This window comes from Coptis chinensis, chromosome 4 (genome assembly GCF_015680905.1).
Source record: "Coptis chinensis isolate HL-2020 chromosome 4, ASM1568090v1, whole genome shotgun sequence".
NCBI classification, from domain to species: domain Eukaryota; kingdom Viridiplantae; phylum Streptophyta; class Magnoliopsida; order Ranunculales; family Ranunculaceae; genus Coptis; species Coptis chinensis.
In genome coordinates this window covers 108,189,696-108,205,859 of record NC_141459.1, presented here as the reverse complement: position 1 = coordinate 108,205,859, position 16,164 = coordinate 108,189,696, and the positions used below count along the sequence as shown (strand labels likewise).

General features: G+C 38.2%; 3 protein-coding genes and 1 pseudogene across 5 annotated transcripts; 3 read left to right on the top strand and 1 right to left on the bottom strand.

Moving 5' to 3' along the window:
- Positions 1 to 258: 258 nt before the first annotated feature.
- LOC147506910 (putative disease resistance protein RGA3) lies at positions 259 to 2,748 on the top strand. Its single transcript, XM_086558955.1, is given in 2 exon segments — positions 259 to 2,164; positions 2,167 to 2,748. Coding segments are annotated over 2 exon segments (2,109 nt in total). The 5' UTR covers positions 259 to 637.
- An 85-nt stretch (positions 2,749 to 2,833) lies between these two features.
- On the top strand, positions 2,834 to 6,916 carry LOC147506909 (putative disease resistance protein RGA1). The gene is made up of 5 exons (XM_086558953.1): positions 2,834 to 3,656; positions 4,725 to 4,807; positions 5,222 to 5,292; positions 6,418 to 6,604; positions 6,780 to 6,916. The coding sequence occupies exons 1-4, from the start codon at positions 2,834 to 2,836 to the stop codon at positions 6,527 to 6,529; spliced, it is 1,089 nt and encodes a 362-aa protein (XP_086415079.1). The 3' UTR covers positions 6,530 to 6,604; positions 6,780 to 6,916.
- Positions 6,917 to 9,656: 2,740 nt separating this feature from the next.
- Positions 9,657 to 12,314, top strand: LOC147506908 (amino acid-ligase). Of its 2 annotated transcripts, none has more exons than XM_086558949.1 (4): positions 9,657 to 10,190; positions 10,823 to 10,957; positions 11,124 to 11,261; positions 12,065 to 12,314. In XM_086558949.1, exons 1-4 carry the CDS (start codon positions 9,875 to 9,877, stop codon positions 12,163 to 12,165), a joined length of 690 nt encoding a protein of 229 aa, XP_086415075.1. In that variant the 5' UTR covers positions 9,657 to 9,874; the 3' UTR covers positions 12,166 to 12,314. The 2 variants fall into 2 exon arrangements, with proteins under 2 accessions (XP_086415075.1, XP_086415076.1); XM_086558950.1 differs by having other exon boundaries at positions 9,691 to 10,190; positions 12,069 to 12,314.
- Positions 12,315 to 12,707: 393 nt separating this feature from the next.
- LOC147506907 (uncharacterized) lies at positions 12,708 to 15,002 on the bottom strand (annotated as a pseudogene). Its single transcript, XR_015194024.1, has 6 exons — positions 14,784 to 15,002; positions 14,623 to 14,690; positions 14,288 to 14,537; positions 13,328 to 13,402; positions 13,174 to 13,236; positions 12,708 to 13,051 (listed from the first exon to the last, which is right to left on the bottom strand). The product of XR_015194024.1 is annotated as an uncharacterized LOC147506907 (transcript).
- Between the last annotated feature and the right edge of the window lie 1,162 nt (positions 15,003 to 16,164).

Here is a 16,164-nt window from a genome sequence, read left to right as displayed (position 1 = left end):
AAAAATGGCACATGTAGCATGGATAAAATTCATATTCCGACCAATGGAAGCAATTACTTGGGCTTTCGTACTGACCCATTTAATGGTACCAACATAATCTATGGTAGAGTTGCTCAACTTTGGACTATGGTACTATGGTCATCTCAATAATTTAGTTTAAGAAAAGCATCTAATTGTACCTTTTGATATACAAGTTCGAAATTTAAATACCAATAATATGATCATCTTGTTCTCAACTTTTTCTCAACAAAAAATCGGAATAAATTTTTAGTCATTTATCGTTACTTATATACAAAACTATCAAAAGGCGTTATGCGAAATTAAACCTTTCCAGCAAAGGAAACACCTGTGCAAGTGATACGTAAGTGATACTAGGAAGTTTTGGATCATGAGAAGAAGGGAATGAGATTCTGTGATTGTGAAAAGTTGTTGTAGTTGAGGTTGTGGGTTTAAGAGGTGTTGTTTATTACTTTAACTGAAGTTGAAGCCATGGTTGCTTGTGAAGAGAGAAATGAATAAGGCTGTGGACTTGACTTGACAAGCTGTTCGAGCTCCATTTTCTCTCTCTCCTTGATTTGGTCTTCCTCTCCCATTGTTAGTCCTCACACTTACAAAAACAGAAAAAAAAACAAAAAACATGGCTGAAGCAATAGTTTCTGGTGTCATGGACCAGCTGGCCTCAGTCATTCGAAAAGAACTTGAACAGGAGGTGAGGTTAGTGGTTGGCGTTCGTAAAGAATTAATAAAACTTGGCACTAAGCTCACTCAGATCAAAGCGGTACTTGAAGACGCTGAAAATAAGGAAATACGTGATAATGCAGTGAAGGTTTGGTTGGTAGAGCTCAAAGATATAGCGTATGATGCAGATGATGTTTTGGATGAATGGAACACACGAATTCTCATTTCTGCTAATGGCCCTCACGTTGTCAAGGTGCGGCGATCCTACTTGTTATCTATGTGTGCTTGCTTTAAACATGTTAGTGTACACCATGACATTGCTCATAGGATTAAATGCATAAGAGAAGGACTAGACGAGATTGCTGTCACCAAGGATCAACTAAGCCTCATTCAGAGTCATAGTCATGAGGAACCTCGACAACTCACTAGCTCTGTTGTGGATGTATCAGTGATATGTGGTCGGGATCTTGACAAACAAATGATACTAAGCAAGCTACTATGTGAGACTAGTCAACAAGAAACTCAGGTCCATATACCTATCTTGTCAATAGTTGGAACTGGCGGGTTCGGTAAAACAAGTCTTGCGCAGCTACTGTTTAACGAAGGAACTATCGCGACCACCTTTGAGCTGAAAATATGGGTGTGTGTTTCTCAACCTTTTGATCTTAAAAGGGTTGCCGAAGAAATCATTGAACAAGCTACTGGAGATAAGCCACCAAATATGGTTGGGTGGGAACCTCTACATCAACTTTTGTGCAACTCATTAAAGGGAAAGCGGTTTTTGCTCGTGCTAGATGATGTCTGGACTGAAGATTCCTACCGTTGGGAACTATTGCAACTATCTCTAGACGGTGGTGAGCGAGGAAGCAAAATCATCATTACAACACGTAACGAGGCAGTTGCGATGATGATTGGCTCAACTTATATACACAGGCTTGTACAATTGTCAGATGATGATTGCTGGCACATATTCAGACGAATAGCTTTTTGGGGAAGATCGGAAGAAGAGTGTGAAAGATTGATGGAAATTGGACATGAAATCACAAAGAAATGCAAAGGTGTTCCACTAGCTGTGAAGACATTAGCAAGTCAAATGCGATTCAAACGAGCAAAAGAAGATTGGATGGGTGTATTAGAAAGTGACATTTGGGAAACACAAGTGAGAAGTTTTTTACCTGCTATTTTGTTAAGCTACCATGCTTTGCCATCAGTTTTGAAACGATGTTTTATGTACTGTGCAATCTTTCCAAAAGACCATAATATACAAAAGGAGGAGCTGGTGAAGCTATGGATGGCTCAAGGTTTTCTCGGCTCTGATGGAGCAAGAGAGCTAGAAAGGGTTGGTGAAGAGTATTTTAATGCTTTGTCTATGCGCTCATTCTTCCAAGATTTTAAGAAAGACAAAGACGGAAACAATGTTGAATGCAAGATGCATGATCTCGTACATGACTTTGCCCAGTTCCTCACAAAACTGATTGCTCTGTTTTGGTGAATAATGACAAAATCAGTAGCCATAAGGTTCGTCATTTGACTGTTGATAATATAAAAAATCCCTCTATTTATGAGGCGGGGAAATTACGCACGCTGGTAGCCAGATCATCCCAGTCGGTTCCTTTTGCATTACTATTCCAGGAGTTGATATGTCTTAGAACCTTGGACTTGAGTTGTGTATATGGTGGTTTTGAAGTACTTCCCAGTGAAGTGAATAGATTATTACATCTTCGGTACCTTGATTTGTCGAAAACAAGACTGAAGGAATTGCCTGAGACAGTGAGAAGTCTAGTTAATTTGCAAACATTGAAGCTTAACGGTTGTTATAATCTTTGCAAACTGCCGGAAGGAATTGGAGAACTTTCTAACCTAAGACATCTGGAAGTTGAAGACACTTCGAGCCTAAAGTATTATCCGAGAGGAGTCATTGAGAGATTGAGGCAGCTTCGAACACTAAGTAAGTTTGTTGTGAGAGATGGAAGTGAAGGGTCCATGATTGGGGAACTGGAAAATCTCAATTTTCTAAAAGGAAGGCTAACTATTGAGGGGTTAAGGCATGTAAAAAGTGAACGAGGCTAAGCAGGCGGAATTGCAAAAAGAAAAAAACATTTCAGAGTTGCAGTTGGATTTCGGACACGTCAGAGGCAAAGAGGCGATACGAAGGATGGAAGGTGTTCTTGAAAATTTGGAACCACATAAAGAAAGCTTGGAACGATTGGTAATAAGATACTATGCTGGATTCACGCTCCCTCGTTGGATGTTGTCAGTTGAAGAATCTGTATTGTCCAATATTGTCGACTTGAAGCTTGACTGGTGTCCAAATTTGAAGGTGTTGCCCGCTCTAGGCAAATTACAATTTCTCGAACGGCTCGATTTAACAGGTCTAAAGGCGGTGAAACATTTGGGTGCGGATCTTTTGAGGGTTGAAAATGGAGCTTCAACGTCGTCATCATCAGTAGTGCTGTTTCCAAAATTGAAATATTTGAACTTGTATTATTTGTCAGAGTGGAAGGAGGAGGAGCATGATGTCCCAACTACTATCATTATCATGCCCCGTCTCCATACCCTAAAGATTGGATATTGCCCAAAACTGAAGGTGGAACCGCACTACCTGTTTCCTCCTCGGCTTGAAACTCTGGAATTATGGGGTGATGTAGGTGTTCTTTCAAAATCGTTAATCATGTCCCTCACCCACAACAACAACCTCAAGTCTCTTACAATCAAATATTTTCCGCATTCCTCTCTCCCCCAAGGATTAAACCAACTCACGTCACTTCAAGAATTGAATTTTTATATCTGCAAATTCCTTGATTTCAAGCCAGAGGAGTTGAAACCACTCACCACGCTTTGCACGTTGGAAATTGATTTCTGCCTTATCATGAGTATACGTAGCAGGGAGGACTGGAGCATCTTAACCCACATTCCCAACATTGTCATTGATTACATAAATATTACAAGCAATTCCTATTCCTACCCAGGTTTACCAGGTTTGTTTCATGTTTTTTTTTTAAAGTTTCTATCCTTGCTAGTATTGCCATGTCATTTGGGTGCTTAGGTCTTCTTGCTATGCTTCTAACATGTGTATATAACCTCTGTATTGTATGCGCGTATTGTTCCTCCCTTGACTGACCTTCAACATGCATTTGATTTGATGATGGAACTTATAGACAATATTATACGTAGGGATTTTTATCTCGTGATAGTTTCCTCTTTGCAACGATGGAGAAATGCTGTAAGGTAGTTTTTTAGTAAACGTTATCAACAGAGAAAGCAAAGATAAGTTTGTCTTCTTAAACTATGCCGCAAACGGCCAAACAATCTCAATTGACCTTCCTCAGTTAATCATTCTGTGAAGCTGCTGCTGCACTGTCCTGAAAGTGCCCATTCTTAACTGCATTCTTCCACCCATCATCTCATCGTCCTCATCAGTGCTTACATTATACTTATGAACATTGTTCTCAATTGCATAACAGTTCGCCACTCTGCAGTGTTATTAATAACTGCTCTTGCTTCAGTCTTATAGAGTAGATTGAAGTTAATTGTTTTCCACAAATAACCTATGAATACATGTTTGTGAGTTAAAACAGAGCACTGACTTGAGTTCAAAAGTCGCTAGTACATTAATATTTCTACCTATCAAATGAAGAGACTATATATATGCAAGGACCTGTGTCTATCCCGATAAGAGTCCTGTATGGAAATCCTTGATTATTGTTGTGATTTGTCTGGTACTCCCGTGAGGATCTACCATTGGGAAAAATAAGGAGGTATGTGCAAAACTTTTACTTGAAGGTTGCGTGATTGGTTGGAAGACACCAGGGAGATGGAGATATCCATAAGACATACGTAGTATAGAGAACCTATGGAGAAGGACATACCTACCCTTAGTTTATTACTATACAAAGGTGCATGTATGCTATTCTTCAATCAACTAAGCGTGGGCTGAGCTTACTTCTCATCAGAGGATACTTAAGTGTTTCCATCATTTTTTTTTTGTGACCATAAATATGGTATTGTTATGCGTTATTTAAAAAATTTATTTAATTTCTTTTCAGCAATAGGTGGCCCTATAGGACATTTGCTTGAGCAAAACGCACAGGTTTTCAAACAAATTTCTGCAAATTTTGCAACTTTACAGGTATCTTCTTACTTTCTTGGTGACATCATTTCTACATGCGCAATGACACAACACCATAAACTATTTCATGTATGTTCAGTACCTCAGTTGGAAAACCAAAGTAAATTTGAAGCAAAACAAGACATGCCGCAACACCTGGCCATTATTGACATAATTATTGGTTATAAAGTATAAACTGTTTGACAAAGTCACAAAGCAGTTACATTAATACTTTGTGTTATATCAAAGAACCATTATACATGTTAACATCAGCTTTTGGCTATATATGTACATACTTATATGTTGTCACGGGCTAGGACTCTATGAGAATTGGTCTTCTCTTTTTTCTAGTTTTAACATGTAACATGCATTCTTTTGAAACAAGGCGGAACATATAATTCTGGATGTATGAGCTGACAATGTGTCTTCTTGCAGATTCACGATGTTCATAAGAACATCAATCTCTTCTGTCAAACGCGGGATAATATTCTCACAATAATGAACATGTACGTATTGATTTATCTCCTGGGCTCTTGTAAGAATTACCTTTTGCCAGTTGTTTGTTTGCAACGTGGGTACAGTGTCAGACAGCATAAAACTGAAACAAATCCAATTGAAGTGTGTTTTCATGTGTTTGAAACACACAACGCAGGGCACAACTGCAGCTTCACCACTGCAAATATTTTGGGATAGGGACTGTCCTTGTTAAATAGATTACATTCCACGTGATGAAAGCCATTTAGAAACAACTGTTGCCCTTAGTTGCAGTTAATTAGACTGTTGCAGTGAGTGAGACTATTTAAGTTGACTTTTTTTTTCCTAATATATCACTTGACTAAGCTACTCCCCCCTAAAGTAACTCTCAGCACAACCATAAGTTGTGTATTTAACGTTTAAAGTATTGTTTGACAACATCAGTCGTGGTATTGTTTGACAACATCAGTAAGGGCATTGGTGAATAGAAAATGGCTTAGTAAGGCATCAATGTCGAACATTCAAATTCAAATTTATATTCTTAGAGATATTATTCACATAAAGCCTCTGTTTTATAGAGAGAGGAACTAGAAAGAATTCACATCATTTGAGCAATGTGGAAGTAATCGCCCATATTCTAAGAAGAGACTATGTAGACTCCCTCTAAGGCTCTAACTACCTTAGGTAGTTAGGGACGAATGTGGGTGGCATCAAATAGTGCCAAATCCTTCTAGTTCAGTGAAAATACGGTGAAGATTAAAGAAGTTGTTAATGAATCATCTTTAAAAGAAAAATATTGGATCCCGTATATCTTTAGCTGATATAGAGCTGTGTGCGTGCATCCGCGTGCTCTGTCTTGTCATATTCTGTTTAAGACTTGAACTTCTGCCTTAGCCTATAACCATGATTCTGATTTGATGCTTCGTTTGAGAATTGAGATCATAGAAGTATATATAGAACATAATCTATAAAATTGTTGCTATTATGAGAGTGTTTTTTTCTTTCTTTTTTCTCTTTTGGTTGTGGGATTGCTCTAGTAGTCTAGATTATAGTATCAATTTTCAGGGCCTTGTACTTATTGATGGTCATTATTATTATAGGTTTTACACTGTCTATTGATTTTTTAAATCACTTATCCTTTTATATGAACTTCACAGCTTGAATGACATGCCTGGGATAATGAAGGAGATGCCACCTCTACCAATTAAGCTGAATGAAGAACTTGCGAACTCGATCCTTCCGAGGCCAACCCGCCCGATGCGATCTTGATTGTTATGTTCATCGGTTGGGGCTTCTTCAACCATTTCTGTCAGTTGGATACTGAAGTCCAATTTTGGAATCCAGGTCTTTGTCTGATTTAAATATTGTCCCACATTTGTAAATTATTGTTTGTCTTTATGAATGTGTTGATGGGAAGTTGTGTAGGGATGGGTGAAAAAAGGAGAGATGTTTCTGATTTTCATTATTTGGAGTGCTTTTATAGTGAGGATATAATAACCAGTTGGAACCACTCTTTCAGTTGCCAGAAGAAGCTACTGTTGCAGATTTGATACATGAAGGACCATGGAATGAGAGGATTACCGGACTACCAGAAAGAGAACTGAAAAAGAGTATTTTGAGTGTAGAAATTCGTAATCATTTAGAGGAAGATAAAATAGTATGGAATGCCACTTCATCATGGCAATATAGCACAAAATCTGCTTACATGGGACTGAAGAACTCAAGAACATTAGAGAGAAGGTGAAATGGTACAAGTTGATATGGGGGAGAATTTGTGTGCCCGAACACTCCTTTATTGCATGGCAGCTGTTTAGTGGCAGCCTATCAACTCAAGATAGGTTGATTAAAAAGAACATTCTAAACCATTCAGAGTGTATCTTTTGCAGGAATGCTAGGGAGAATTCACACCATTTGTTTTTTGATTGCCCATATACAAAGGAGGCAAAGAGAAGAATTGGATTGACTGATAATGTTCTTCAGTCTAATCATGAATGGTACAGGATTTTCAGAATAACTAGGAAGAACACCACTGAATCTGAGGTCATAAGGGCAATGGTTTGTGCTGTGATCTATGCAGTGTGGAATGAAAGAAACTGTCGAAGGTTCAAGAATAGATCTCACTCAGCTAGTCAGGTTCTAAATGATATTATGAAGAAGATGCAACAAGCCATCAAAGAAGTAGAAACACAGGAGCAGCATGACAAATCTTAGAGAGGATGGGAATACATGCACAAAGTCAGTAACAGGGTGGAAAGCAAGTGCAGTTGAAGAAGCAAATGTTTCCTTAATAATAATATGATAATCTCGATACCTTGTAGCAAATGTCTGTAATCACTAATCACGCAATATCAAACTTTTTGGGTGTTAGTGAAGTGATTCTTCTTCTTCTTGGCAATTTGATAAATAAAGAAATTCATCAAAATGAGTTCAAAATAAACAAGATGCCTTTGATTATAAAGAACAAAAAACGAGATGTCTTTTGTAATAGTTAACAAGTAGTTTCTAGTTTCATCCCTTCACGTACAACTACATCTAATTAAATGAACTCCCAGAGGCTCAGAGCAATCTACAGCAATGACAACATCTTATCAATAACCACTCCAACCTGCATCCATGATGAAGCATAACAAATGATATTAGCTAATAGTGTATCAAACCTTGGTTCTCATTCTTTTTTTGGTGCTCATTCAATATATACATACATACACGCCATGATTCTCATAATACTGATAAAACTGAAATTTGGAAGGACAAGTGTTTCTATCAAAGTTCACATGCACGATCAATAATATGTACATCACATTGTAACATTGCTTAATATTTCAGGAAATGGTTGACAATGGGATAATGGAGACTCACAAGTCCTTGATACAGGTGCTTTTTAAGTCCAGTTCGTTTGGGGGGCTTCTGTCGAGCGAAAATGCTGATGGCAACGAATCTTTGGCCAGGATAGGAATAGTTTCAGGAGATGTAGGACATGAGAAAGGTGGAGAAGGAGATGGTGATGAAGAGAAGATGTATAGTTGATGACCTGAACCTACACTAATTGGAAGAGGGGATGGAGGAGTTGGAGGAGAAGAACAAGGAGAGGCAAAGCCCTTCTTCATCATGAATAACAATGTTTTTGACAACGTATGAGCATAATAATAATCCTTGATGTTTCACTGAGGTAGGTGTAGAAACTACTACCTTATGCTTCATGTAAGGTGAGTTTTGCCGTGAGTGTTTTTGATGTGTAGGTTCACCAAACAGTCAATCTCCCAACAGTCACCACACCTCACCGGACACCCCTACTTGTTAAAACAGAAAGAAAGAATTTTTTTGATGTTTGCCTACTAGTAGTAATAAATGCTGATGTGGTGTATCGTGTTGTATGTACACAATGGTTGTGCTGAGGTTTCTTACATTCCCACTCTTGTTGCCTGATACAGATATTTCTCATTCCCTATGGGACAGTTGTTCCAGTTTGTAATGCCTTGTTGTTAAGCTCCAAAAGAGTACCATTCTCTGTGATGGAACATCTTCACTTGCTATATTCATATGTATCCGGTTTTACTTATGCAGGACAAAGAGGACTAAATGGAAGAGGTTTCACCTGAAAATACACAGTGAGACTCAGGATGTTATGGTTTGTTTTTTCTCCTAAATCTTGTCCATTATAGTGCAAGAAATGCAGGGATGTAAACACTTTCTAAGCTTTGTCCTAATTATTTGGTCTATGGTAGGAGATAGATCTGCTTTTAGTAATGGTGGGTTGGATCAGTCCTCTGAGGAATGGCTTTCCAATTGCTTTAGTGATGGTGGGATGCAACTCTGCTCGGATGATATGTATGCTTCTTTTCATTTTACTTTCATATTAGACCTTGGAATGTTATGTCATTCTTCCAAGTGCATATGTGGATGTTTTGTACACAGTAACAATGATCAAAGATATGAATGAAGATCTTGCTGTATTGAAGATCCTCTAACTAGCTTTTCAGTTCACTGTAAGTTGCTCCCTACTAGGTGGGACCTAAATGTGCAAAGTATTTTGGTATCTCCTGCCTCTTGAGGTGTTGCTCAGTGGTAATCGAGTGAGCGGAGCGAACGATTTTGGGAGAAAGGGGGCTATGCGAGACAAAAACCAATTTGGTTGGTTTCTGTCTGTCTGTCCTCTTCTTCTCTCTTATTTTTTTTCGCCCAAATATCTTTCTCCTTCACCCATCTCTCTCTCCCCCCCCGGCATCACCCAATTCTCTCTCTCCGCCGCAGCTCCGCTCACTCCCCACTGCCACGCAGTATACTAGTTTTTAATGCATAACCACTGTTTTGATTCTTTTGAAAGATTGGGAAATGTCACAAGGGGCTAAACAATTGTGTTCTACTATTAGGCTGGGCTGGGCTGGGCTTGCATTTTGATATCAGCCTTAACACTGAAAGCTAAAGAAATTGACTACTCAAATAGTTCCTCGGAGCAGTCGATTACTAATGGCTTGTAGTTCGCTTTTGAGACACTTGGAGAAGAAACTGGCATACACAGTAGACAGAGAGAAGTGCAACGTGTGCATATAGAGAGCTGCTAATTGTATTGCTTAAAGAAAATTGCTAGTGTGCAACTCTTTATTACATACTATTATGTCAGAGAGCGGAAGAAGAAGCAGCAGCAGAAGAAGAATTGTGAAGCTGTTGTGTCCGTCTGTGTCGAAGCAGTGTGTAGAAGAAGTAGTGGTGTCGGAAGATGAGAAGGTGGACATGGGGTTCATCTCTCGTTTCTTTGGCCTGGACCCTGGGGCTGCTACTGTCAAGCTCAACAGACACTTAATCGGTTCTTCTTCCCTCACTTGGAAATCCCTGCTCTCCTTCTTCGCCTCCCGAGGTTTCCCCACAGGCTCCACTGACAACAATGATCCTATTATAGTCCATGGCAAGCTCTACAACTCCGGAACCAAGAGTAACTACTACTTGTTTCTTTTCTTATTTATTTAATTTGCTTCTTCTGTTCCACCATCCTCATTGTTTACAAACATATATTTCACCCAACGAATAGCCTGAATGATTTTGTATTGATAAAACCACGCCCCTGAATACAAGTTTTAGCTTATCCCTCATTTGTTCAGCCTCAAGGTACATTAGCATCACTATAGTTTAGGTGAATAACGGTATAGCATTGACACCCTTATGTCTGTATGTTATTGGGGATTGGGGAGCATAAAAAAGGGAGTCTATATATATGCCTTCTTGTAAGTGTTTGGTGATTTTTGTCAGATAAATTGCTCAAGCACAATATCTTGATCACCATCTTCCATAGGATCGGCAGACTTGCCAAACCATGTATACCGTTTTATTTGCAGATTCTTATTGTTTGCTTTTGGTATTTTACTTCAATCTTTATTTCGTTCATATTTGCTTGTGGTATATTAGTTCTTTTGTAGCACAACACCATAACTCATTGATGCCAATATTCTGAAACATTCTTAGGTTCCATTTTGTTGGCCTGTTAATGCCTATATGTTGCACTTTTCTACATTTTGTGTCTTAATGAAATTCGACGACTTTCCCCTTACTGATTTATCTTTTGTTTAGGACGGAGCGAATGTTTAGACACCGAAAAGTGGGATAAGCAAAGCACACCGCAGGATTTCTTCAGCAAAAGATTGAATACAGAACTGGAACGTGCCAACTTTTTTAAGAAAATAAAGATGGAACCTAATGACGCAGGTACACTAAAATCAAGCCTATTTATCTTGGACTATTTATCTTTATTTGACCATTCAATAGATGGACTGTGCTTGGTACTTTTGACAGCTGTGGGTGCCATTCTTGAATTGGAATGTGATAGAAATAGGTTGTGACATCAAATTGAAATTGAATTGTAATTTTACAGGAATCTGTAATCCTTCCAATGGAAAAGATGGTGATTGTCAAACAACCAGAGGCAATGGGCTCGGTCTTTTAAAGAGAAAGCCTTCACTAGAAGATAACAATCCTTTGAAGAAGAGTAGGATAGTTGAAGGCAGCTCAGGTACATTAGTTTGAAACAAGGATTTATATATTGGAAACTCACTATACTTTATGCTTATCATTATACCAGCATTTAGCAAACCTTTAGTGGTAAAATGATGAAGCAAAACGTTTGTGTTCCAAGGCTTTGCTTATAATTAAACTTGGTCCCAGTACCGAACTTCGTTAGGATGATGCAAGTTCAATCAAAACTTAAACAAAATGCGATTTGATTTGCATTGATGTAGTAGTAACTTTGGAGTGTGACTTACAGCAGGAAGTGATGATCCTCTAACTCCTTGAAACGTCTTTCTAACACTAATCAGTCTGATTTACCTAGCATATATATGTTTTGTACACGTATCCACTTCATTCTTTCCCCTACTAATGGAGCAAACTTGGTATTATAGAGAATGTACAATAGGGTTGTAATGAGTTTTTATACATAGAGCGCCATACAACACGTGCCATATCTAAAACTACCTGATCTGGTGTTTTCCCATCTAGAGATCCAGTCAGGTTTACCTACAAGCAAAACTCTATCAGTTGTTGTTAAGCTAATTGCTTGGTTGGCAGCTTGGTCTGCACAAAAGTTTAGTTCCCTCCATACTGATGATATGAAGAACCATATTGAACAGTTTTTTTTTTTTCAGTTTTCCAATCTTGGCTATATACACCATGGTATCTGTGAAGTACCAAAATCTTTGACTGCTGCTCATGATTCTGACAATAAACACATTTCTTTCCAGGCTTTTTCAATGGCTCTAACCATATATATTTGTTGTTTTTGTTCTAAATTATCTGAACCATCTCTTGTTTCCATAGGCAGTGAACCTGGCCTTTCCAAAAGCATATCACGTACCCAACTAGGTCACCGTTGCATCAGTGGGAATAAGAGGCAAAGAGAAGGCGAGATGATCATGTGAATCCATCACAAAAATGTTAGATGATTAGGATGTATTTCTCAAGATTTTCCCCTTGTGGTTTGATGTTAAATATACAAATAGGAATGGTTAGCATGACATGTACGAATAAATTGTAATTATTTTTGCCCCATGTTAATTAGTTGTTACTATTGGAGGTTTGTGTTTTAAATCATTTAGGCAGCCCAAAGGAACCAAACAAAATGTTCTTTGAACTTTCTGTCTATATTATCTCCATATATGAATCAATCATCCTTTATAAAAGCTATAGATAGACAATGGTCAAAGAAAAAAAAAATAAACAGTAGCCGAAAAATTAAGGTGGGTTGCATACTTTCCTTCTGTCATTTGCGTTGAGCATCAGAGTCAGAACACGAACAAGATACAGAATGGATTGTATTGAAGGTCCATGGACCATGGTACATGCTGAATAGACTCAGTAGTAGGACAAGTTTAAAAAATATACAAGCGTCCATTATTATACTTCAAGGGGATGTCCCTAAAAGCAATTGAAATGATGATGCGAAACGTGTACTTAAAAAGAATTGAGATGAAAGTGCAAAATTTCTTAAATGAAGGAATCACGGCAAACTTAAGATAGAAAAAACAGATAGACATTGTTCCAAAACAATGACCACTTAATTGTGTCAATACCAGTAATGCCAACCCTTCAAAAACCATTTCCAGTCATACAACAGAATAATTAAGCAACTTATGGTCACAAGAAAGCCTTTCCCAGCTGAAAAATGGGTCTGGTGTACTGCATGTATTAGCATTCTCCTAAAATTTCATTCCTGCTTGGCAGCTTCTGAGTGGACAGCATTGGAACAAATCACTTTCAAATTTAGGCTCTGGAATCCAACGCCAGAAGTATCTTCTTCCTTGGGCCCTGAAACCATCAAAGTATACCAATAAAAAAATAAAAAATTAGACAAAGCTTACTATATCTACCACCCAAAAAAGAACAGTATCAAGCAGTTAAGTGATCAAATGAATGTCAGTTTGTATTACCATTGGAACACCTAGAGCCCTGAGATCATCATCATTCATGTGCATCAAAGCGGTCATGTCAATCTGCATAAGAAGTATGATAATAAATCAATCAATCACAAGAAGCCTCCACTGTGACAGAAAATGCAGAAGCAAGCCTCCAAAAGTCACATACTTCCTCTGCTTGAAAGGTTATTGAGTATTTCTCCAGACCCAGAGACTGCAGCAAACTATCCACTGATGCTTCAGCCTGCACAGTTAGTACACGAGTTAAATATGATAAGGATGAAACGAAAAATTAGTTCTCCTGCATGGCAAATAAATGGTAAACAAAATTTTTGACAGTAAAATATTCTGTTTCAAGCTTTACTTTTTTTCTTTCTTCTTTGGTTGTTTAAACACCCCTTATTTCTTTAGAGCAAGTCCAATGGAGGGCTGCTAAAAGGTGCCACATAGGCCTTTTAGCAGTCCCAATCAAATTTGGCACCCGAAAATCCAAAAACCAGTCCAATGGGACTTTTTAGCAGCTGTTAAAATAGGGATACATAAACTTTGCCGTCCATATAGTCCAAACGCTAAAACACACAATTATCTTCTCTTCAGGTACAGACAGCAGAGTTTCTGCCATCCGTCCATTTAATTAAAATGGGAGACAAACAGCAAAGTTTATGCCGTCTGTCCACAAATTACTAACAGACGATAGAGACGGTAGAAACTATGCCGTCCGTCTCCTAAAACTTATTATGGCAGCTGCTAGCGAATGTCTTAACTTTGGCTAGGTTTATGGCTCCTTCCAAATTTAGGAGCCTTTTAGCAGTCCCATTGGAAACACATTTTGGTGGTTGGGGTGCTATATTTGCCTTTAGCAGCCCATATAGCACCCCCATTGGACTTGCTCTTATGTTGGGTGATTTGATTGCTATCTAGGAAAGTTGCATCACTAACACAAACAATCCCACAGCAAGTGGACACCTTAGAAATAACAAACTCTAGCACCCAAAATAAGTTTGCATTCACAACAACTTCTTTGAATATTCAAAACTAGATAAACATTAATAACTATGTTCAACTATCATGTAACTGTTTAGCAAGAATAAAATAGGACAAACTCATAGAATTAAAGGAATTCGACTACCTTCTGCTGAGACTTCTTCCTTGAGGCAGTAATGGTAGGTTTTTGATCTCTGGCGTGGGCACTTCAACTGGAATGCTTTTTCTAGCAGGCATGGGCACTTCCACTACTTCCTTAGAATCTGGCAAATCGATATTGGCAGGTTGGGCATGCATAGTACCAGACAGCTTTTGACGGAGATCCTGGGGACCTTTTACACTTTGATGCCTCTTTTGGAGCTTCTGTCGAAGATCTCTGACACCAACCTTGGGATCTTGAAATCACAGAAACATTATAAAAATCAAAATGCAGAAGAAACAAGACAATGTTAAAAAGAAAAAAACAAGTTTGATCTGTACTTGAAAGTTGAGGTTGTTCATCTTCCTCATAAAGATCATGCTTCCACTTGTTATCATTTTGGCGCTGCCTACAAAAGATAGCAGTAAGTAAGTAAGAGAAAGAATGTAGAATGTTTAAGATGGAAGTAAATAATGGGGAGTAAAAAAGATGGAAACTTTACCTCTTATTAGCATTAGAATTAGTATTAATGGCGTTGGATTGTCTGGGGGTGCCCCGTGAAGAAGCAGCAGAATCGTGAAGACGATCTTTGATAGACCTCTTATTGCTGCCACTCTCCCGTTACCCGATCAGCATACATCCCTACACTAATAACAATCTTCTCTCTTTACCAATAAATAAATAATACTAACAAATTCTTACTAGCTAGCTAGGGTTCCAACTTCACTTCCTTCCTTCCTTCCTTTGTCTAAGATTTCATCATCACCCTCTTCATCTATCCCCTCGATAAATATATATATATATATATAGAGAGAGGATGTCTAGGGTGCGTCGGGTGCACCCAAATTTCGCATGCGCACAGGATTTTCAGCCACATATTTTGAAGGATAAAATTAGAATAACTGAGTGAAGAAGTTTCAATTGGGTCACTAACTAGTTGTAGTATCGAACAATAAATGACATATTGAATTTAGTGAACGAGAAAGCACAGTTGGAAGATAGTGTTTATGGAAAATTTAGTGGGACAATTGGAGCTTCAGGAAATACCTCTGACCTATTATCTCGAGACATAGTTTCATGTGGCATTTTGAAGAGTGCGGTAAAATGTTGGAGTTTATACCAATACCAATCGATTTCCACACTGCATAGATAATTTGTATTTTAACACAATTCAATTCCAGACAAATTTCTAAATACCAACTACAATCTATATTAATATGCCCAACTTGCTAAACAACTATTAACAACAGATAATAATGTAAAACATAATTAAACGCATACCACAACACAAAGATATACTGTGGTTCGGCCAATGATGTCTACTTTTACAAGAGTTAGTCTTTTTATAAAGTGGAAAAAAAGATTACAATATCTCATTTCAGTCTCTAACCTTATTAGATCACTCTTATCTTTTTATAGGGTTGTCTCTCTGTAAAGGTTATATGTTAATCTTAATAGTTTTCAAAATTGGGTTTTCTCAAACTTTTGTGTTGTCTCTTATGTGTTTGGTTTTGCTAAAAATCCAAACTTATGATACAAAACTCGCGGTTCCACAAAAATAGAATCCTGCCAAAACATGCATGGGCATGTGGCGCGCTCAGAATTGTACTACAACGGCGCAGGGTGGGCTCTTGCCTTGGGCGATGTCCAGGCACTTGAGCGCTGGGTGCGCTCCAGATTTGCCTATGGAGACGGTGTCCAGGCTCTTGAGCTCGCAGGGTACGCTTCAGAATGGCTTATGGAAACTGTAGATGAGAGCCTGATTTTTAAGGTAGGAATAGTCTTAATAGGTTCAATCATTCAACATCCATCTATTTTCTAGTCTGTCCGGATGAATTTCAGTATTCAACATTCGTCGTAATTTGCTACGGTTGGACTTGATC

What these genes read in the sequence shown, in the direction of transcription:
- LOC147506908 (XM_086558949.1), top strand. Translation starts at nt 9,875, where the DNA reads ATGTCAGAGAGCGGAAGAAGAAGCAGCAGCAGAAGAAGAATTGTGAAG. An exon ending in GATGGAACCTAATGACGCAG is followed by an intron (nt 10,958 to 11,123) that starts GTACACTAAAAT and finishes GTAATTTTACAG; the next exon opens with GAATCTGTAATCCTTCCAAT. An exon ending in GATAGTTGAAGGCAGCTCAG is followed by an intron (nt 11,262 to 12,064) that starts GTACATTAGTTT and finishes TTGTTTCCATAG; the next exon opens with GCAGTGAACCTGGCCTTTCC.
- LOC147506909 (XM_086558953.1), top strand. Translation starts at nt 2,834, where the DNA reads ATGGAAGGTGTTCTTGAAAATTTGGAACCACATAAAGAAAGCTTGGAA. An exon ending in CAAATTTTGCAACTTTACAG is followed by an intron (nt 4,808 to 5,221) that starts GTATCTTCTTAC and finishes GTCTTCTTGCAG; the next exon opens with ATTCACGATGTTCATAAGAA. An exon ending in ATTCTCACAATAATGAACAT is followed by an intron (nt 5,293 to 6,417) that starts GTACGTATTGAT and finishes TGAACTTCACAG; the next exon opens with CTTGAATGACATGCCTGGGA.